The sequence below is a fragment of the Gigantopelta aegis genome, chromosome 14 (genome assembly GCF_016097555.1).
Source record: "Gigantopelta aegis isolate Gae_Host chromosome 14, Gae_host_genome, whole genome shotgun sequence".
Taxonomy (NCBI): domain Eukaryota; kingdom Metazoa; phylum Mollusca; class Gastropoda; order Neomphalida; family Peltospiridae; genus Gigantopelta; species Gigantopelta aegis.
Genome location: NC_054712.1, coordinates 58,141,915 through 58,165,029, shown reverse-complemented (window position 1 = coordinate 58,165,029; position 23,115 = coordinate 58,141,915). Strand labels below are relative to the sequence as shown.

The window sequence follows — 23,115 nt, the reverse complement described above, 5'->3', positions numbered from 1 at the left end:
TTTGTACATCCTTGATTCTAGTTCTTATCAATTGATAGTAAGCAATATAAGACTGGGGAAATTTAAAGAAACAGTCTTCTATAAACAGAGATACTGGTATCTATTGTGACACTCAATTTTTGTGCTGGGGTGTTATTAAACATTCATTCATTCATTCTTTTATTATATAAGCGGGTACATTAAAACAAATACACACACACTTAAACACAGCAAATACACACACTTAAACACACACACACACACTGAGACACACTCACACACACTGAGACACACTCACACATAGCAAGCACATAAACACACACACTCACTCACACATAAACATCTACATACTTTTTAAAATTATATTTACAGTTTCCATGGATGTTTTATGGACCAAGAAGTGATAAAACATTGAAAATGGAGTCAAAAGAAAAGATGGAATGAAAGATATCTAGGACACTGGTAGAACATTCACCAGGTTTAGAGCTTTAGAGGCTCACAAAAGACAAGCTAATCTTCACAGAACATCTAACAATTAATACCTGGTTTCGGAGATGGAGTTGGGTGAATGCCGGGTCCGGGAGATGGAGTCAGGTGACCTTGACCTGTATGTTGGCCATGGACACCAGAGAAGTCGCAGTATGGTTTATGACAACATGGGTTCATGGCGTCTGGCACCATATGACATTGTTGTGGAATGTTGGCATATTTTGCACATCTAAAAATTCAGAGTGTTTTCTTCATTAACAAAAAAATGTGGCAAACAATTGCTAAATTTCTATTGATGAAAACACTGAGTACTAAATACGAGTATTATTTTCAGTTGATCAATACACTAAACAAGATGACTACCATTCAACTCCATTGACCCAACTTTCATTAGCACCCATAAACATCTTATGATCAGCTGGACATTCCAAGTAAAAGCCTAAAATTCAAACTATATTTCACTTCAGTTTCAGGTGACCGATTCCAGGATATGTTTGGTTACACAATGATCTTATAGGTGATAAAACAATCGATCTCCTAGAGCAAAAATTAGGGAATAAATTTTTCAAATGCACCACGCTGCATTAATTATGAAACCTATAGTATTAAGATTTTTGCTGAATATTCAAATTTGTTTATGTTAATGTACACTTGTGTTTAAACTAACATGCAGCTGTGCTTATGTTAATACACACCTGTGTTTGTTAATGCACTATATTAATTAATAGTTGTGTTTATGTTAATGTACAGCTGTGTTTATGTTATTATGCACCTATATTTATGTCAATGTACAGTTGTATTTATGTTAATGCACAGCTGTGATTAGATTAATGTATAGTGTGTTCATGTTAATGTACAGCTGTTTACATTAATGTACAGCTGTTTACATTAATGTACAGCTGGGTTTATTTTAATACACATCTACTTTTGTGTTAATGTACAGCTGTGTTTATTTTAATGCGCACCTGTCTTATTGTTAATGTACACCTGTATTTATGTTTAATGTACAGCTGTTTATGTTAATGCACACCTGTATTTGTGTTAATGCACAGCTGTGTTTATATTAATGCACAGCTGGATTTACATGTAATGGAGAATACACAGTTAACTGTCGATTCTTGAAAAATAAATGAGTTATTTTTCAAGAATCGACAGTTAACCATGTATTCTCCAACTTAATCCATTATTCATTTTTTGTGCCTGCTAAATTAACTTCTATTTGATCTTTTTTAATGAAAATATTGGTTAAAGGAAGGGACAATTAAGGCATTTGGCCTGGTATGCATATTCAACGATATATAATGCACATTATTGCTTAATATCAACAAGTATAACCATATAGTTAATTAATAAAGGGGTTAAATGTGATGGCTATTATATATAATGGGCACAGCCATTTTGTACCATCCCAGTGAATATGCCCTCTGGCAAGCTGGTGGTTACGTAATACATAACGTATCACGTCAGGAATTAGTCTTCGAACTAAGAAACAAAACATACCTGACTTTTGCGGATGCATCGCAATATTCTGTAATAATAGCCATCCCAGTAAGCCAGCAACAAGTATATATTATTTTTCAATACAAAATAAACCACCATTGTCAAAGTGTTGAAATAACTGTATTATGTTTTGTACATAAATTAACCCATGTACTGAAATAATAATCGGAGTGTTTTCTTGGTTAATTGGTCTTTTCCTTCTGTGGCGTGTACCTGTGGTTCCTGATTGGCAGATGTATATTCAAACGGTCCCCAGACACTGTGTCTATAGACACACTAAAAAGACATGCCTCTTTTATTAAGATTATTGTGTTATAACCGCACGGACATCCCTCAAGTCGTAATGGACATTATCAGCCGTCCTACTTTATTACTGTAAGTAATTCTGTAAAACTCTTGATTAAGTAGACTTTCCCATCTAAAATCACAAAACTTACCAATTACGTAGTCCCAAAAATTATCACTTGGTCATTTTTGCTCGAACGTATCCTACCAAAAGGCCTAATAATATGCATTCTTTTCTTTGGAGTTTTTAAATGAGAAAAATACTATAACTCCATTTCATTCTATTGATGCAAATTGAAATATATTTAGCTAAATAGTTTATTATACTATCAAGTCATTTATGTTGTTTTACAAGTCAGGTTGATGAAAGCAAAGTGCCTTGTCATAAATTAGAATGTTTGTTTACACTGTGCATAGAGGAGTTGCACGGAGCTGATGTCACTTCGCCCCAAGCTATAGCAAAGGACATCACAAAAATGAAACAAAATGGCTGCCCCCAGTTAGCAGGAATAATCATGTTTTTTTATTAACTCTAAAATTACGCGTTTTTCATTTGTTAAAGTGTCAGTATGTGTTGGTGGTCCAGGTATGCATCTTTCCAACACATAAGCCTCTTGTTTGAGTTGACCCTCCCTTTAAAATGGCAAAGAATATTTACAAAACTAATAACCCAAAACAGTAGGATCCTTTCGGACCTAATCTGAATGATTCAGTGTTAAAAACCTCAGCAGTGGATAGCTGGCATGAAGCGTGATGCACGTGCTAAATGTGTAACCTGTGATTTCCGATTTAGTTTCCGACAATCTTCGTTGTGTTCCACCAAGATACATTACTATCACTAGTATCAGGTTTATAAGGCTTAAATTACATGTTCATTTGATGATGCAGATGCTTGGCCTCATGGGCTAATGCGTTGAACTTGTTTATAATGTACAAATTCAGTTGGTAGTGGGTTCGAATCCCTATCCCGAACTCATAAAAAGTTCAAATTGCATTGTTTCACAGGTGTTGATTCTTAAAAAATAATCTACACCTAGAACAATAGTGTGACATCACAGGTATGGATTAATAATGTATAGCTGTGTTTATGTCAATGAACATACTGCTCAGTGCATCTGTACTGGCCCTGGCGAGCATCCTCACACACACAGTTGTAGTCACATCCATCTTGCCACTTCTGACCCTGGCTGTACTCATTGCCCTTGTAAAGACACACATCTGAAGAACAAGATATAACAGCAATGAAGACATACTAGTCTATAGAAACAGCAATAAAGACATACTAGTCTATAGAAACAGCAATAAAGACATACTAGTCTATAGAAACAGCAATAATGACACACTAGTCTATAGAAACAGCAATAAAGACATACTAGTCTATAGAAACAGCAATAAAGACACACTAGTCTATAGAAACAGCAATAAAGACACACTCGTCTCTAGAAACAGCAATAAAGACACACTAGTCTATAGAAACAGCAATAATGACACACTAGTTTATAGAAATAGCAATAAAGACGTACTAGTCTATAGAAACAGCAACAAAGACATACTAATATATAGAGACAGCAATATAGACATACTAATTAAGCTATAGAAACAGCAATAAAGACATATACTAGTCTATAACGAGTAATAGCTCAATGGGGATCGATCACAGATCGACTGCACATACGGTGAGAGCTTGACCACTGGTCTACATCTCGCCCCCGTATCTGAAATGAAACCCATCCATTTACCTCTGTAGGGTGGTGTAGGGTGCACTCCTGGTGCCAGACTCGGTGCTAGCATGGGGTTGGGTGTGGGTACGACACTGCCGCCGGTCACAGTACCCGGGGGTACACTGGGGATGAGAAATCCTGTCTGCTGCCCGCCAGTGGCATTGAAGTCACATTCTGGTCTCTTGCAGCACAGTGGATCAACTGGATCAGATACTAGGCGACAACCACTGGGCATGGGTGGATAGCTGGGACATCTGTAATAAAACAAATTCCATAGAATTAAATTTCTTCTGCAGTACTCATATAGTTCTTTAAACAAAATAAAAAAATTAATTGAACTTTAAAGTAAAAATAATAATAAAATAAAATATTTCCATCATTCTACCAGCAATATTAGTTGCAATCCATGTAAAAATGCATAGTAATTTATTTGCAACTTTATATTGCTGTTTGGCAATAATGCTAATATGTATAAATGTAGATTCAGGCATTTTCAATTAATTCTGGCAAAAACTAGCCTGCCCCACCACCCACCCCTACCTACAAACATTGGAGCTTGTAGGCCTGTGTCAAGAGATTGGTATCTTCAGGTGAAATTATGGGAAAATATGAAGTGAATTGGTACAGGTAAGGTGTGTCATAATATTTATTATTTATCTTTTAAATTCTAATGTATCAGTATACTGATAATATTACACATCATCACTGTTTACCTGTTGATCTATTCAGCTGACTGGGTTTTTTCTCATTACAATTAGTGCACCACAACTGGACAAAGGCCGTGGCATGCGCTTTTCTGTCTGTGAGAAAGTGCATATATATAAAAGATCTCTTGCTTCATTAGGAAAATGTAGCGGATTTCTTCTGATGATTACGAGTCAGAATTACCCAATGTTTGACATCCAATAGCCAATGATTAATTAATCAATGTGCTCCAGTGGTGTCATTAAACGAAACAAACTTTGTTTACCTGTTGGTGCATCGATATACACCTTTCAGTGAATCCTCGCAGCTGCAGCTGTAGTCACAACCATCATACCACTGCTGACCCTGCGCATAGTTCACGCCCTTGTACACACAGAAGCCTACAAAGACACAAAACATGTAATATTAATGTAAGAATTTATAATTTTTATTCAATATGTTTGAGCAGGTACCATCAGCAGTTCCATACACAGTGATACCCCTCAAAACCAGACCCTCTGTAAACTTGGGCATAGTTCACGCCCTTGTACACACAGAAGCCTACAAAGACACAACACATGTCATATTAATATAAGAATTTATAATTTTTATTCAATTTGAGCAGCAGCCGTTTCATGCATTATCAAATTAATATGTTTGTTCAATAAGAATTGTTCGTAAATTTGTCGTCAATTTATCCAGGGCTAGCTCTGACACTCTCCAAATTCACCAACTGCAAATTTCAAAAACAACTGTCGAATTTTATTTTAATTTGGCGAAATAATTTTATGTAATAATTGATATTTTGATACAAAATATGTGGGGTTTTCCAATTTTTGAAGTTTAACAGATAATTTGGCGAAATGTTCTGCTGACCCAGAGCTATCCCGGTTATCAATGTACAACAGTGACAAACTGTATTAAATAGCGAAGTGATTTTATACTAAATGTGTCACTGTACATAGATAAATTCACAAAAAATATCAATAAGGGAACTTTTATATGCACTATCCAAGAGGCAGAACAGCACATACCACAGCCTTTGATATAGCAGCTGTGGTGTACTGGCTGGAACGAGAACTAGCCCGATGGGTATCAGGCGAGCATTTTACCACTGGACTATGTCTTGCCTTAGCATGACGGATGCATGAATAAAATGATCATACTAGACTTACAATTTATGATACACTGCAAGTCAGGAAATGTTAGCGAGCATAAAATATTAGAGAATTTATCGAGACCATAACAAAACACTAGTATTTCATGATGCTCATTTTTAAAGAGACTGTTATGAAAAACATTTGTGCCATTATTTTATTGTGATTAACAGAACATACAACAATGGTTACATGCATACTAGCGATGACAACAATAGTTAATTAGCATGCATATTACTGTAATTTTCTACTAAATTTAATTGTTTGTAAGCTGCATAATATCAAAATAATTATATCAAAAGTATTCTTTCGGCTCATCATACAGCTTACACTCATCTTTTTTTTTTTAAATGTCCAATAAAGCCGACCTCGCAAAAAAGATTCAACAATGAAATTTTAAAAGTATGTACGAGCAACTAAACATTGGGAAGTTGCATATACATATGTAAACAGGCTCTAGTTTGGGGAATTCCCCAAATTTCCAACATGTTAATGCTAGTTTTACTGCCAAAAATTAATTTGATCAGCCAATCAAATTTCACGTTATATGCAGAGTGAATTAGAATTTATGATTTACAGTATACAATTGAACTATACACACAGACAAGCTGGAAAAGATGACAGCTCTAAAGTGAAAGTTTGTTTTTTGTTTAACGACACCACTAGAGCACATGGATTAACTAACCATTGGCTACTGGATGTCAAACATGTTGTAATTCTGACACGTCACCAGAGGAAACCCATTACATTTTTCCTAATGCAGCAAGGGATCTTTTATATGCACTTTCCCACAGACAGGAAAGCACATCATATGGTCTTTGATCAGTTGAGATGCACTGGGTGGAACGAGAAAACCCCCAATCAGTTCAATGGATCCGTTGAGGTGGTTCAATCCTGCAATTCAAGCGAGCACTCAACTGACTATAAGCTAAATCCTGCCCCCAGCTGTAAAGTGTTCTTACTTGGTTTGGGTCCGGGGGTGGGCGTGTTCAGTCCAGACCCTGGTGTTGGTGTTCCCGCAGGGTTTGGTGTCAGGTTCCCGTGGCCGGTGTTTTGACCCGACGTCGACGTGAAGTCGCACACTGGAGTCTGGCAGCAAGGGTTCCTCGCATCCTTGATCAGATGACACTGCGGAGGCATGGCCGCAAACCTCGGACACCTTCAAGTATGCAAGTTAGACATCATAACAGCTACTAGGCTTTCTGCCAGAGGGTAAAATGGGTATGGCGCCATACCCAAATTTTATTATTTTTAAGTTGACCTTTTCTCAAAATTAACGACTCTTTATTATTATTGTATGATTTTCTAAACCCTTATCCTAAACCTAACCCATTTTTTTCTTTCTGGGGGAGGCCCCCATGCCCTCTGTCAACTGCGGTTGCATTCAGCACACACATTGTAAATATTCAATTCCATAGCGCCATACCCAAAAATGTATTTCTGGCAGAAACCCTGGTATGGGGATATTTTGTTCAGTATTGTGTAGCATTTCACTATGCAAGTTTTTAGATATCGCTACACAATTTTAAAAAATTAAACAGTAGTTGCTAATCAATTTTCAATTGACTAGAAATATCGCTATGAAGATTTTTAAAACAAAATGTTAACTGCATAACCAATGTTACAACAAGCAGGCCAGGTCAGGTCACATGGTTTTACGTGCACATTCAGAACAAGCTGTTGTAGTGCACACCTGTCATGGGCGAAGGTGTCGGCCTGAGTCAGCTCCTCCCTCCAGGACAGAAAAAGGGTTGGTGTGGGTGCCCGTGCTGGCAAATGCAAGAGACAGGGCTCTACATTAACTTTTGAAGGCACCTGTCCTGTAGGACATGCAAAAAATAAAACTACCTGTCCCATCAGATATACCACATGTCCTTGTATATTTAGTTATTTTTTGTTTGTTTTTGTAATGCCCAACATTGTCTAAAATAAATTAAAAAATAATCATAATATATTATATCTGAACATTGCCACAATGGAAAAGCTCCCCTTCACTGTCTACCCAAAGTTATTGTCACTCCATGAAAAGAATGGTGTTAAGATGGGTAACCAGTATCAAAGTGACAATGCTTGTCGGTGATTCATCAAGTACCTCTATGAAGTTGTCATGGCTACAACCATTGAACAGATATCAAACTGTTCAGTGATGGGACTCATGTTTGATGGAGCAACTGACACAAGTGTCAGTGAAGTTGAACTCATCTATGTTCGCTATGTCATCAATGGACAAGCCCAAAATCAGTATCTGCGCTGCCAGCCGGTAGAACATGCACATGCTGATGGTGTGTATCATGTTATCGACCAAGCATTCCGAGATCTCGCCATTAATGAATGGAGAAGTAGGCCCTTTTCCAGTCTACTGAAATCACTGCATGGTTTTTTATTGATTAAGAAGGGTTGTTTTGTGAGAAAATACTTACGTAAATATACGCCGCCACTGGCCCTTTTCCAGTCTACTGAAATCACTGCATGGTTTTTTATTATATAGGGTTGTTTTGTGAGAAAATACTTACGTAAATATACGCTGCCACTGGCCCTTTTCCAGTCCAGCAGACGACAGCAATTGATAAATGACAGCGCGCTACATAAAGCTATGGCTTGCCATAAGAAGTATTGCGATTGATCTGTTGTGTTATGACATTTTAACGCATGCGTAATGGAAGTTACAGAAATATCAACTTCCAACATTGGGACAGAATCAACAAGATCGTGTTCACGCTGAATAAATGCGAAAAATTAGCGATTTCATCAGAATTTAAAGCACCTGTCCGGTTGGATAGGTGACATGGGGTATTCACATGTCCCCAGTATATTCTACCTGTCCCGGACAGGCGGACAATCCTTACTGTTGAGCCCTGGAGATCACCAGCAGCCCATCTGAGATCGGTAGGCGGGGGCAATGTTGGTGCTATTGAACTTTGAATATCCCGTAGGATTAAGTTGAAAAAGAAAAACTGCACAAATTTCTTGAAGTAATTTTGGCTCATTTTAGAACGGTTCATCAAAAGAGAAAGGGGAGCTAATGTTTCATTTGAAATTAGTGTGCCGAGAGTAACTCATAATGTAGATGTGATTACAGGCACTAGTTGTATGGTGGAGACTTTATTAAAGTCTTCAGTCCAGATGTTAAAGTTTTATAAGAATGACATTGAAAAAAACTTTAAACTAAACTGGTGCCAGACATACATTGGCTAACTGATGTCAAAAAAGGGTAGTACATGAATATGATTATTTACATCAAAAATTAAAATTATATAATTAGGCCAAACAAAATAAAATTCTTGCTAAGACATAACTGAAATTGCATTTGGCGCCAAAATGCAATCATGCGTGAACTAGGACATGTATTCTGATTTGTATTTAAATATAATATGTCCCTTATTTCAGTATCAAATATACCCACCTTTTCTGTGCAATCTATGCTTTAAAAATAAAAATTTGTTTTAAAAAAAGCTGCATTGCTGCATCAATTCTGGAACTTTGGTCTTACAAGAAACTGACTTTTTTTTAGTGTTTGGCCTTATGTAAACATGGTGTAAAGAGCTGGACAGATGGACAGACAGACACAAAACTGGTTGGACCTGTAGAGGACCAATAAGCTGTACCTTTCAGTGCAGATGTATTTTCCAATGGTGGCATCGACACATTCACAGTCAAACTCACACCCATCTGTCCACTTCTCTCCTTGCTTGTACGTGATACTCTTATAGGTACACATATCTGGAAGCAAAACATTTAACACAATGATATCAAACTGACAAAACGTTATTTCATTCAAAATCTAATCTCTGTACATGAGATACATGATTAAATCAAAAATGAATAACCTAATTTTGTAATTAAATTGTGTATATTTGTGACTCAAAGTTCAAAGGAGAATAAGAAAAGGGGGCAATAGGATTTTAGAAAATAATAATAATAATTAAAAAATAATAATAAAAAAACCTAATAAAATAAATAAATAAATAAATAAATAAATTTTAAAAATACAATACAATACCATAGATAGAGCGAGAGAGAGTGAGAGTGAGAGTGAGAGTGAGAGTGAGAGTGAGAGTAAGAGTGAGAGAGAGAGAGAGAGAGAGATAGAGACAGAGACAGAGAGAGACAGAGACAGAGAGAGACAGAGAGACAGACAGACAGAGATAGAATCAATTTAAAACTAGACAGATACAGAAAAAAATACAGAAAACCAGTGTAGAAATTCTCACTCACTGACTGGTGTCATGGTTGGGATCTGTCCCCCAGGTCCAGGTGCCGGGGTGGGAACCTGTCCCACGATCCTCCCGGGTGCGAGAGTGGGGGGAATGGTGGGCACAGCGGATCCATTTATCTGTCCGGCTGTAGGGATAAACTTGCATTGCGGTTTCTGGCAGCAGGGATCACTTGGATTGGTCACCATCTGACAGGACGAGGGCAGAGATCCAAACTTGGGACATCTAGTTAAAGCAAACGTTAATTAATCATCGGCTATTGGATATCAAACTTTTGGTAATTGTATCACATAGAGAGAAAACCTGCTACATTTTTCCATTAGTAGCAGGGGATCTTTTATATGCACCACAGACAGGATAGCACATACCACAGCCTTTGTTAATGGTGTACTGTATGCAACAATTACAATACCATCCAGTTAGTTGCTGTCCTGTCTGTGAAAATTACTATAAAAGGTCCCATGTTGAACACGGTCTTGGTGGAGTAGTTGTTAAGCTATCGGACTATAAGGCTGGTAGGTACTGGGTACACATCCCAGTACCAGCTCCTACCCAGAGTGAGTTCAACGACTTGCTGTTGTAAGATCACTACACCCACTTCTCTCTCACTAACCACTAACAACTAACCATGTCCTGGACAGGCAGCCCAGATAGCTGCTTGGTGTGTGTCCAGAACAGTATGCTTGAATCTTAAATGGATAAATGCACAATAATAAGTATAAAGAGAAAAAAACCCCACACGAAATACATCATCAACAACTATATAAATATTCTCTAAAAAAACAAAATGGATTTCAGGTAATAACAGCAATACAGACACCAAATGTTCTAAAATGTTGGTTGTAATGACAAATGATATTGAAGAAAACGTAAGGGGCCGATTTCATATGGCTAGGTTATCGGTGGGTTTTGGAAACATATGGGTTAAACCTAGGTTAAACCATGGGTCATGTTTACTGTGCATTTCACATGTCTGGTTTTCAGTAATTCTAGTTTAACACTGGGTTACAATTGTATTGCTTGTTTAAACCTGCCCTTGAGGTGGGTTTGCTCAAAGTAACTTTTCTTCATGGATAATTTCGGCAGCAAAATCGTGTTTTACGTCAGTATTGCAAAGCCATGAAATGTGAACGTATTTTAGAGATCATTTGAAGCCACTACAGAAACAATGGCCTAGCCGGGGGGATGGGGGTAAGGGGGCCATGCCCCCCTCACCCAATCCCGGCAAAATTAGGGGTGATCAGTGGCGTACTCAGTATCATTGTTTACTTGGCTGCCAGGTACCCCCCCCCACCCCCCAATACAAAATCCTGCCTACACCACTGTACAGAAACGAATACAGGGTGGGGGTAGGGGGGTTCGAACCCCCTCCCCCTTTAGACAAGATGCCCTTTTGCCTGCTTTTTTTAGCACGACTGTATAATTAGATCCACCCCTTCACTATGTTCGTGGCGAATGAACAACAAAGCGCCTGAGATATATAGAGGATAATAAACGAGATACCAGTTATTATCAAAATTATGTCCAGAGTCAAATAATTTTCACTCGGGACATACACTGATAATAACTGGTACTGAGTTTGCTATTCTGTTTATTACCCCAGCTATGTTTTCTCTAAACGCCTTTATTTTAGGCGTATATCCACGTAGATGTAGGCTATAGAAACAATGTAAACCACTGTACACACTGTTCTGGGTATTACTATAACTTTGCATTTTAATCACGTTCACATATAATTTTTAAAAACAAAAGTTATAATTATTGTGCTAAAAATATAAATAACGATTTGCGTTAAAATGACATTTTGTTATAAATTTAATATTAAAACAGTCGTGGACGCAAACTCATTAAAATACATGACGTCATTTTGTGTGTTTGCCAAATCGCGATGATGTTATATTTAGTACCGACAAAGTCATTGGTTTGTAAGCGTCAAATCATCCAGTAATATTGTACGTCACAACACTGCTTAATATTTCTCATTGAGAAAATACAGAAAATATTTTCCCTGTTATGAGTGGTCACTAGGGGTAATAAATATAGTTATTTATTAAATTAGTAAAAATAAACATTTTCTTCATGGAGTATGAACTGCACGAAAACAGGAAGTACTAGTAATGAAAGTGATCGGTTACCACCGGTATCAAAGCAATAAACATCTATCATAGACTGCAGTCTTATAATGACATACTTTCGTGTTTGTCTCATCTTAATAAAGAGGGAACAAGGCGGTACAGGCCCACAGTTTTGAAAATTTGAGTAAAATTATCGAAATACATGGTGAAACGTTTTTAGGTTAGCTTATTTTCCCAAATATGTTCATCATTCTTGACAGAATGTGAAGGTTTGCTCCACATTTGGGGGGGGGGGGGGGGGGGGGGGGGGGGAGGTAGCTAATCCCCAATCTCGAACGCGAATGCTAATAATATACCGGTAACGAGTTTCAACTACAAAGTGATGAAGTGTAAGCTATTCCTCGCTTATGTCCCTTTCCAAATCTGCAGGTAACCCATGTAAAAAGCGTGGTTTTGAAAACATGGGTAATACACACACATGTGAAATACACCACGGTTGTATGTCTTGGTCAGGTTTTTCAGCGTTTTACGTAAACCAGTGTTAAACCTAGGTTTTGATATAACCCAGTGTTTCGAAACCCAGACATATGAAATCAGCCCAAGGTGTTTTCTCTTTTATTTAATACTTCACCTGTCCTCAAAACAAATACCCTTGACGACAGTTGAAGTTGAAAAGAAATAATGAAGTTGTGATCTACAGAGTCAATGAACTATTTTGAACTTTGTTCAATTACTAATAATTTTAAAGTAAATACTTGATAATGGTAAAACTGCTGTAGCAGAGGAATTATGCAACAGCTTTTTGCAGCAGCGCTACTAATGGCCATCACAAATTTCAAGGGCTGCCCCTACACCCACCTCCCACTTCAGTTAAAAAAGTTAGTTTGTTTTGTTTAACAATGCCACTAGAGCACATTGATTTATTAATCATTGGCTATTGGATGTCAAACATTTGGTAATGTTGATAATCAAAGAAAGGAAACCCGCTACATTTTTCTATTAGTAGCGAGGGGTCTTTTATATGCACCATCCAACAGACAGGATAATACATACCATGGCCTTTGAGTTCCCAGTCATGGTTAGGTGCCCCCCCCCCCTCCCCACACACACACACACCAGATGCCTATGATCATCATTATAGCCTACCTGTCCACACAAACATAGAGCCCTGTTTTTGCGTCTTCACACCTGCAGTTCAAGTTGCAGCCATCCTGCCATGTCTGAGCCTGGTAGTAGGGAACACCCCCATACACACAGGTGGCTGTTGGCAAACACAGGCAGTTTAATAAGACAAATAGATCTGACATTATCCATCAATAAACAACAAATAAAACAATTCTTACAATTATGGTGAGTTGAATATATGCAAAGTTAAAGTAATTTTCTTTTGTCTTCACCTTGTACCAACATGTTACTGTATCTAGAAAATTAAACAGTAAAAAAATAGACATGCCTATAAAGACATTTCTAAAATACTCCACAATCACTGATTGCCTAATTATAACACTGCTAGAAATTAGATTTTTAAAATATAATCTTATGCAGGAGCAGTATCTAGAAAAAGTAATCAACAATCACTGCTTGCCTAATTCCAGTATTGCTAAATGTTAAAATATAAAAGGTAATAATCTTACGCAGGGGAGGTGGAGTCTGGCCTGGAGGCAATGTGCCGGGGGCGGGTGTCAGAATGCCGCCATTTCCTGTGATCTGACCAGAATTATAACCGAAATGGCAGTCGGGTTTCTTGCAACATGGATTTGAAAAGTCGGTGACGAAATGGCACTGAGGAGGCAGACCAGCATAGCGTGGGCACCTGAAAACAAACAAAACTGGTGGAGCACATGTCATTTAAGGATTGCTGTTATTTCTTTTACATTCATCAGGGCAAACTGTGTGAACTGGCAAAGTCTGCAGATGAATGTTTTTTGTAATTACCTCAATGATTCTGAAAGAAATAACAGACAATCTTTATAATTAAATTTGGAACATACTTATTAATAATAATAATAAAAGTTTGTGTTTTATTTTTAATTGTGTGTTTGATTCATGAAAAATAATGCTTATTAGGACTAAGTACTAATATAAAGTGACGTCCTCGGAAATGACGTTCCCTGGCAACGTCATGTTTATGTTCACTGAGAACTGAACATACTCACTTTGCTGAGGCTGGATCAATGAGATAACGTTAAATTGTAATGAAGGTATCAAAAATTTAACTATAGTATACATGTGTAGTTATTGCCACATGTTACATCTAAGAATATAAAATACTACAAAATGTTTATTCTAATTCTAATGTCATATGTCATCCACTGTCCTCTGTCCCCCACTGTCCTCTGTCATGTCATCCACTGTCCTCTGCCATATGTTATCCACTGTCCTGTCATATGTCATCCACTGTCGTCTGCCATGTCATCCACTGCCCTCTGCCATATATTATCCACTGTCCTCTGTCATCCACTGTCCTCTGCCATATGTTATCCACTGTCTACTGTCCTCTGTCATGTTATCCACTGTCCACTGTCCTCTGCCATGTCATCCACTGTCCTCTGCTATAAGTCACCCACTGTCCTCTGCCATATGTTTTCCACTGTCCACTGTCCTCTGTCATGTCATCCACTGTCCTCTGTCATATGTTATCCACTGTCCTCCGGCATATCATCCAGTCCTCTGTCATGTCATCTACTGTCCTCTGTCATATGTCATCCACTATCCTCTGACATATGTCATCCACTCTCCTCTGTCGTATCTCATCCACTGTCCTCTGTCATCCACTGTCCTCTGCCATCTGTCATCCACTGTCCTCTGTCATGTCATCCACTGTCCTCTGTCATATGTTATCCACTGTCCTCTGTCATATCATCCGCTGTCCTCTGTCATGTCATCTACTGTCCTGTCATATGTCATCCACTGTCCTCTAACATATGTCATCCACTGTCCTCTGGCCTGTCATCCACTGTCCTCTGACATGTCATCCACTGTCCTCTGTCATATGTCATCCACTGTCCTCTGTCGTCCTCTGTCATATTTCATCCTCTGTTCTCTGTCATATGTCATCCTCTGTCATATGTCATACACTGTCCACTGTCATATGTCATCCAGTCCTCTGTCCTCCACTGTCCTCTGTCATGTCATCCACTGTCCTCTGTCATGTCATCCACTGTCCTCTGTCCTCCACTGTCCTCTGTCATGTCATCCACTGTCCTCTGCCATATGTTATCCACTGTCCTGTCATATGTCATCCACTGTCCTCTGCCATGTCATCCACTGCCCTCTGCCATATATTATCCACTGTCCTCTGTCATCCACTGTCCTCTGCCATATGTTATCCACTGTCTACTGTCCTCTGTCATGTTATCCACTGTCCACTGTCCTCTGCCATGTCATCCACTGTCCTCTGCTATATGTCACCCACTGTCCTCTGCCATATGTTTTCCACTGTCCACTGTCCTCTGTCATGTCATCCACTGTCCTCTGTCATATGTTATCCACTGTCCTCTGGCATATCATCCAGTCCTCTGTCATGTCATCTACTGTCCTCTGTCATATGTCATCCACTGTCCTCTGACATATGTCATCCACTCTCCTCTGTCGTATCTCATCCACTGTCCTCTGTCATCCACTGTCCTCTGCCATATGTTATTCACTGTCCACTGTCCTCTGTCATGTCATCCACTGTCCTCTGCCATATGTTATCCACTGTCCTCTGCCATATGTTATCCATTGTCCTCTGCCATATGTTATCCACTGTCCTCTGTCATCCACTGTCATCTGTCATGTGTCATCCACTGTCATCTGTCATGTGTCATCCACTGTCCTCTGCCATATGTCATCCACTGTCCTCTACCAAATGCTATCCAATGTCCTCTGCCATATGTCATCCACTATCCTCTGCCATATGTTATCCACTGTCCTCTGCCATATGTTATCCACTGCCATATGTTATCCACTGTCCTCTGCCATATGTTATCCACTGTCCTCTGCCATATGTCATCCACTGTTCTCTACCATAATTTATCCACTGTCCTCTACCATACGTTATCCACCATCCTCTGTCATCCACTGTCCTCTGTCATATGTCATCCTCTGTCATCCACTGTCCTCTGACATATGTCATCCACTGTCGTTTGATATGCAATATTTGTCAGGATCGAACCCTCAGTGGATCCATTCAATTGAATGTTTTTTTTCTCCTTCCAACCAGTGCATGACAAGTGGTCAAAGGTATGTGCTTTTCTGTCTGTGGGAAAGTGCATATAAAAGATCCCTTGCTGATAATGGAAAAAATGTAGATGGTTTTCTCCGATAACAAGTCTGAATTTTCCAAATGTTTGACATCCAACAGCTGATGATTAATTAATGTGCTCTAGTGGTGTCGTTAAAGAAAACAAACTTTAATTATCTAAAAGGATACAATTAAGTTTAGCAGGCGAGCGATTTTTGTGTGTATGGGATGATGGAATGACAGACATGAAAATTATACACATGGAAAGCCAGCTTAAGTATAACCTTAATAATGATTTATTATTATCGGCTTATTGTCGGCTAGTGGATGTCAAACATTTGCTCATTTTGACCTATGGTCTTAGAGACGAAAACTGCTACATTTCCCCCATTAGTAGCAAGGGATCTTTTATATGCACCATTCAACAGACAGGATAGCATATACCATAGCCTTTGATATACCAGTCGTGGTGAATGAGAAATAGCTCAATGGGCCCACGGATGGAGATCAGTCCAAAACTGACTGAACATTACTGGGCTATAGCCTACCCTTAAAGGTCCTATGTCAAAGTTTCACATTTACTTGTAATAAATCACTACAAATTAATCACTACAAATTAATCACTACAAATAAATCACTACAAATTAATCACTACAAATAAATCACTACAAATAAATCACTACAAATTAATCACTACAAATAAATCACTACAAATTAATCACTACAAATAAATCACTACAAATAAATCACTACAAATTAATCACTACAAATAAATCACTACAAATTAATCACTACAAATTAATCGATCACACACATAATCTTTCCATAATTAACTCTAGAATACTAATTTAAAAAGTCTTGCACTGGACCACAAGAGGGGTTTCCCAAATAATGTTTGAATAAATATAGCATGGCATAGCAACTTAGAGTGTTGAATGTGTGCACATAAAACAGTGACATCACTAGTTAATGCGTGTGACACATTCTCAAGATTTCCCCGAACTAGTAAATAGAATTATTTGGTTGTAATTTTTTCTAGTCATATACTTGAAGGTATACATTTTATGTTTCAAAGCAAAAATTAATATTAAATAGTTTTGGCGGGAACTGCCATTATTGCAATTTTGACATACATGTAGCACCTTTAACAAACAAAATAATTGGGACCTTGGGACTTTGGGACCTTGTATTTCAGCAGCAGTAAAATGTTTCTCACATGTCCGTGCAGGTGTAGAGACCGGAATCAGCGTCATCACACTTGCAGTTGTACTGGCAGCCATCTTGCCAGGCCTGGGACTGAGAATACTGCTTGTTCTTGTAGTTACAGTAACCTGAAAAACACAAAAATGTAGATTGTCTATTAACAGACTGTACATGTTTAAAGTTTGTTTGTTCTGTTTAACAACACCACTAGCGCACATTGATTTATTAATCATTGGTTATTGGATGCCAAACATATGGTCATTTTGACACAGTCATAGAGAGGAAACCCGCTATATTATTTCATTAGTAGCAAGATATCTTTTTATATGCACCATCCCCTAGACAGGATAGCACATACTGTGGCCTTTGATATACCAGTTGTGGTGCACTGTCTGGAACGAGAAATAACCCTATGGGCCCACTGATCCAGACTGTACATGTTAGTCGGTCTGTTAAAACAATCATGGTGTTAAATGGAAGAGAAATCAAAAAATTTCCACAGGATGTCCTAAATGTTTACTGGGTGAAGATTAAAGCCTTATGTAATGGTATTAAAAAAATTTATCTTTTTTTTCATGCCAATTCAAATCTTCTAAGTGACCCAGTCTGTGTAAGGAAGAAAGGAAGGAATGTTCCATTTAACACAGCAAGGGATCTTTTATGTGCAGCATCTTTCAGACAGGATACTACATACCATGGCCTTTGATACACCAGTTGGGGTGTACTGGCAGGAACCAATCCTAGATCGATCACACATCAGGCTATGTCCCCCCCCCCCCTATTTGCACTCAACACATTAATGATGGTTATATGGCATCAGTCACATGCTAACCTGTTGCCACTAGGCTACGTACATCATGCCCCTTGACTAGCTGTAAGTAGCATGGGTTGGGTGTTGTGTCTCAATTGCCCCGTCCAAGTGTCCTTTCTTCTTACTGGCATGTCTGAAAGGGGTGAGTTTTGGGGTTCGAAACCACCCTCTGCTCAAGCTTTTTTCTTTTTTTTAATACATTGTTTTCAGGGAAGCATGTCTCGACCCACCTAAAACATTGAATTGCCAGTCTAAACCCCCTCCACCTGGTAACATTGAATTGCCAGTCTAAACCCCCTCCACCTGGTAACATTGAATTGCCAGTCTAAACCCCCTCCACCTGGTAACATTGAATTGCCAGTCTAAACCCCCTCCACCTGGTAACATTTAATTGCCAGTCTAAACCCCCTCCACCTGGTAACATTTAATTGCCAGTCTAAACCCCCTCCACCTATAATATTTAATTGCCAGTCTAAACCCCCTCCACCTGGTAACATTTAATTGCCAGTCTAAACCCCCTCCACCTGGTAACATTTAATTGCCAGTCTAAATCCCCTCCACCTATAACATTTAATTGCCAGTCTAAACCCCCTCCACCTAAAACATTTAATTGCCAGTCTAAACCCCCTCCACCTGGTAACATTTAATTGCCAGTCTAAACCCCCTCCACCTATAACATTTAATTGCCAGTCTAAACCCCTCCACCTAAAACATTTAATTGCCAGTCTAAACCCCCTCCACCTAAAACATTTAATTGCCAGTCTAAACCCTCTCCACCTAAAACATTTCATTGCCAGTCTAAACCCCCTCCACCTAAAACATTTCATTGCCAGTCTAACCCCCCCCCCCCCCCCACCTGGTAACATTTCATTGCCAGTCTAAACCCTCCACCTGGTAACATTTCTGCACACGTGCCTGGTTTAGCCTAGAAAACCCTAATATATTATTGCTCCCAAATTACCTTAAATGCTCTCCCTTTATGTCACACTTATGCTGCGTTCATTTGGTGCTCGTGAATATCTGGAATTCACAAGTTCCCAATTGTGAACACGACTTCACCAATCTGTACTGTCACTCTAGTCTCACACACCTAACTGCACGAGTGTTTTGTGTATGTTCAGCCATTTTTTCCTTGAGTTGTGAAGAGAGACAGAAAATCCTACTCCAGTTTATAAGTTCGGTTCACGGGTTATTACGCCAAAAAAATCCATAAGTTTGACAACTCCATTAGCTCTCGGCTCTGACTAGTCCCAGCCAGACTAGTGGACGTGATCAACTGCTTTACTTTCTTGCCCACTGGACTGGGTTATCCAGCTTTTGCACGGTGCTAGAAAAATCTGTCTGACCCTAGGGCTAGATAAATCTGTCTGACCCGAGGGCTAGATAAATCTGTCTGACCCTAGGGCTAGATAAATCTGTCTGACCCGAGGGCTAGATAAATCTGTCTGACCCGAGGGCTAGATAAATCTGTCTGACCCTAGGGCTAGATAAATCTGTCTGACCCTAGGGCTAGATAAATCTGTCTGACCCGAGGGCTAGATAAATCTGTCTGACCCGAGGGCTAGATAAATCTGTCTGACCCTAGGGCTAGATAAATCTGTCTGACCCGAGGGCTAGATAAATCTGTCTGACCCGAGGGCTAGATAAATCTGTCTGACCCGAGGGCTAGATAAATCTGTCTGACCCGAGGGCTAGATAAATCTGTCTGACCCGAGGGCTAGACGATTTCTACACAAGCGTGACGTTATAACTCATATTTTACGACGATTGATGTCATAGCTCAAATTTTATCACGAATGATGTCATAACTCATGGTTTTAAAAATTCTGTTTGCCATTTCACATTGTATCATTGTTTTAAAAATATTTAAACAAATTAATATTTTCAACTTTATATTTATTGTTAAGTTGTTGAATTTTTATGTTGTTGCATAAGTTGGACTATATTTTTCAGCATATGATTAAATGAGTTTCATTGTTTGTAGGTGAAATGTTTACGAATCATTCAACAATAAACAAACCGTATGTAGCTTACAAAATTAATGTTATGTTACTGTATTTAAATGAGCAAGAAAATGAATCAATCACCATTGTGAGGTATAGATAAGGCAATTCCAACCCTCGGGACAAAATGTTTTTGTCCCGAGGGTTGGAACTGCCTTTTCTCTCATCCTCAGATATATGGAACAGAGCTATCCCATGAAAGAAAGCCATGTAAGAAATTTCTATCCCACATGGGATATCACACGCTTGCATTTAACGTGACGTCGGTGGTAATATATGATGTCATATTAGTGTGAGGTGGTGACGTGAGGTCATTAGACAGAGTTTTAAATTAATATTTTGTTATTAAACCTTCATTTTAAAAGCTATCTTGTTAATTTGTAGTGATAAATTTTATTCAACACATGAAACAAACACGGTAAGCCTCGTCCCAGGTAGAATTTTTCACCACCGAGGGTGTACTTTTTCTATCTCACATGACTGCATATGATGGAATCTTATAATCTATACCTCACAACGGTGATAGATTCTATTAATATTACATATAGGGCACCAGCTAAAACGTCTGTAAAGGCTTGTGACTCTCAAACGTTTGTTGAACACTGCAAATGCTCTTCGCAAATTGTGAATTGGGAAATACAATATTTACAACTTGTGATAAATGCAGCATTACACAAGTGAACATTCTCTTGCAATGCTAAAACTAGTACCTATTTTGGTGGAACTGCCTGGATTCTGACCGGTTCCGGAGAAAGAGCCTGGAGGCACTGTCTGGGGGTTGCCATGGCCCGTCATGCTGCCAGAGGTTGGCGTAAAGTCGCACTTTGGGATACGACAACACTTGGGATCCTGTGGGTCCTGCTCCCAGTGGCAGAACTTCAGAGGGATGTCATTGTACTGTGGACATCTGGAGGAAAACAGAGTAATGAATGAATGAATGAATGTTTAACGATACCCCAGCACATAAAATACACACCAGTTATTGGGTGTCATAAAAAGAAAGCAAACGAAAATATTTAAAATATGACATACCTGTTATACACCTGGTAAATGTTTATTTAAAACTATTATTAGTGTAGTTTTTGTTGTTGTTTATATTGCGGTTGTTATGTATGGTATTGTTGTTGTTATGTGTTATTGTTGTAGTTAGGTGTTGTTATTGTTGTTGTTAGGTGTTGTTATTGTTATTGTTAGGTGTTGTTATTGTTGTTGTTAGGAGTTGTTATTGTTGTTGTTAGGTGTTGTTATTGTTATTGTTAGGTGTTGTTATTGTTATTGTTAGGTGTTGTTATTGTTATTGTTAGGTGTTGTTATTGTTGTTGTTATTGTTGTGTTGTGGTGTTTTTGTTGTTGTTATTGTTGTTGTTTATAATTTTATTGCTAGTACTATTATTCTTGTTATTTTCTTTACTAGTATTGCTGTTGTTAGCATTAAGAGTATTAGTATTATACTGAAATATTATAATTATAGTAATCACGCTACTATCACTACTAATACAGTATTACTAAATAATAATTTAAAAAACAACAACGTTAATTATTATTATTATAATAAAATAAAGTTTGTTTTGTTTAACGACACCACTAGAGCACATTGATTTATTAATCATCAGCTACTGGATGTCAAACATTTGGTAATTCTGACTCGTATAGTCTTAGAGCCTGCTACATTTTCCCATTAGTAACTAGGGATCTTTTATATGCACCATCCCACACACAGGATAGCACACACCACGGCCTTTGATATACGAGTTGTGGTGCACTGGCGGAAATGAGAAATAGTCCAATGGGTCCACCGACATGGATCGATCCCAAACTGACTGCACATTAATGAGTGCTTTATCACTCCCACCCTGTTATAAAATATGTCAATACTGAGTCCCTGACCTGTGTTGATACATATCATTATTATCCATATGGTTCAACTTAATCAAGTTAATAGTAATCATACGAAGCACATGTGTAATAACAAGTGTAATGGTGTAATTTTGTGAAGCGACTTCATGACATGACGTTGCTTCTCCAGTCCTAGCTCAGACTGTGCATTTGAAATATGTCATTTCGTTCTCTCCTTCTAGTTGTGGCTGAAACATTTTGAGTTGGGTCTTGTTATTCATAAAGAAAACAACAATAATAATATGGATAATAAATTAAGTATTACACTCGCGTGTGAGTCATACTAATTTTACAAAACTGGTGTCAGGATTCATGCATTACCCTCGCTTTCGCTCGAGCAATACAAAAATCCTAACACTCGTTTCATAAATCAGTACAACACACAAGCTTATATAATAATCTCTCATTTATCATCACCATCATTTTGTTTAAAAGTTGTCAATGTACAGTGTACAGCACCTGTTTGTACATCTGAAGAAGCCCTGCTCTGGGTTGTCACAGGTACATTTCAGACTGCATCCATCGTACCACATCTGTCCCTTGGAGTACGACTGGCTCTTGTACACACACACAGCTGGAAAGGAAAAGACATCGTGTACAATCCTATCTTACAGTTTTAGATTAATTTATATCTGTTGGGAATGAAACACAAAGTGTCGCAAATATCTGTTTTACCGTCTCCACACTGCATCACCAGTAAAACTCACTTTGCGACTGTATAACCAGCATGAACATAGTTATCCCCAAAAATATAAATTTATATATAAAATACAAATTTATGAAACTACCTTTTCGATCCAGCAACTGAAATCTGGTTTTTAAGCAACACCATGAAACTTTAAGCCACAAAAATAAAGGATTTCACAATAATCG

General features: G+C 38.3%; 1 protein-coding gene across 1 annotated transcript in view; it reads right to left on the bottom strand.

Annotated features, from left to right (window-relative positions):
* The window catches only part of LOC121389362, a 152,001-nt gene that overhangs the window by 89,643 nt on the left and 39,243 nt on the right, over window positions 1-23,115 (bottom strand). The window contains exons 20-31 of the mRNA XM_041520957.1: window positions 22,702-22,816; window positions 21,057-21,253; window positions 17,546-17,660; window positions 13,739-13,917; window positions 13,251-13,365; window positions 10,031-10,254; window positions 9,421-9,535; window positions 6,778-6,974; window positions 4,945-5,059; window positions 3,993-4,228; window positions 3,357-3,471; window positions 522-697 (exon numbers count right to left, since the gene is read on the bottom strand). Coding sequence (XP_041376891.1) covers window positions 522-697; window positions 3,357-3,471; window positions 3,993-4,228; window positions 4,945-5,059; window positions 6,778-6,974; window positions 9,421-9,535; window positions 10,031-10,254; window positions 13,251-13,365; window positions 13,739-13,917; window positions 17,546-17,660; window positions 21,057-21,253; window positions 22,702-22,816 — 1,899 coding nt within the window. The remainder of the gene's footprint in view (window positions 1-521; window positions 698-3,356; window positions 3,472-3,992; window positions 4,229-4,944; window positions 5,060-6,777; window positions 6,975-9,420; window positions 9,536-10,030; window positions 10,255-13,250; window positions 13,366-13,738; window positions 13,918-17,545; window positions 17,661-21,056; window positions 21,254-22,701; window positions 22,817-23,115) is intronic.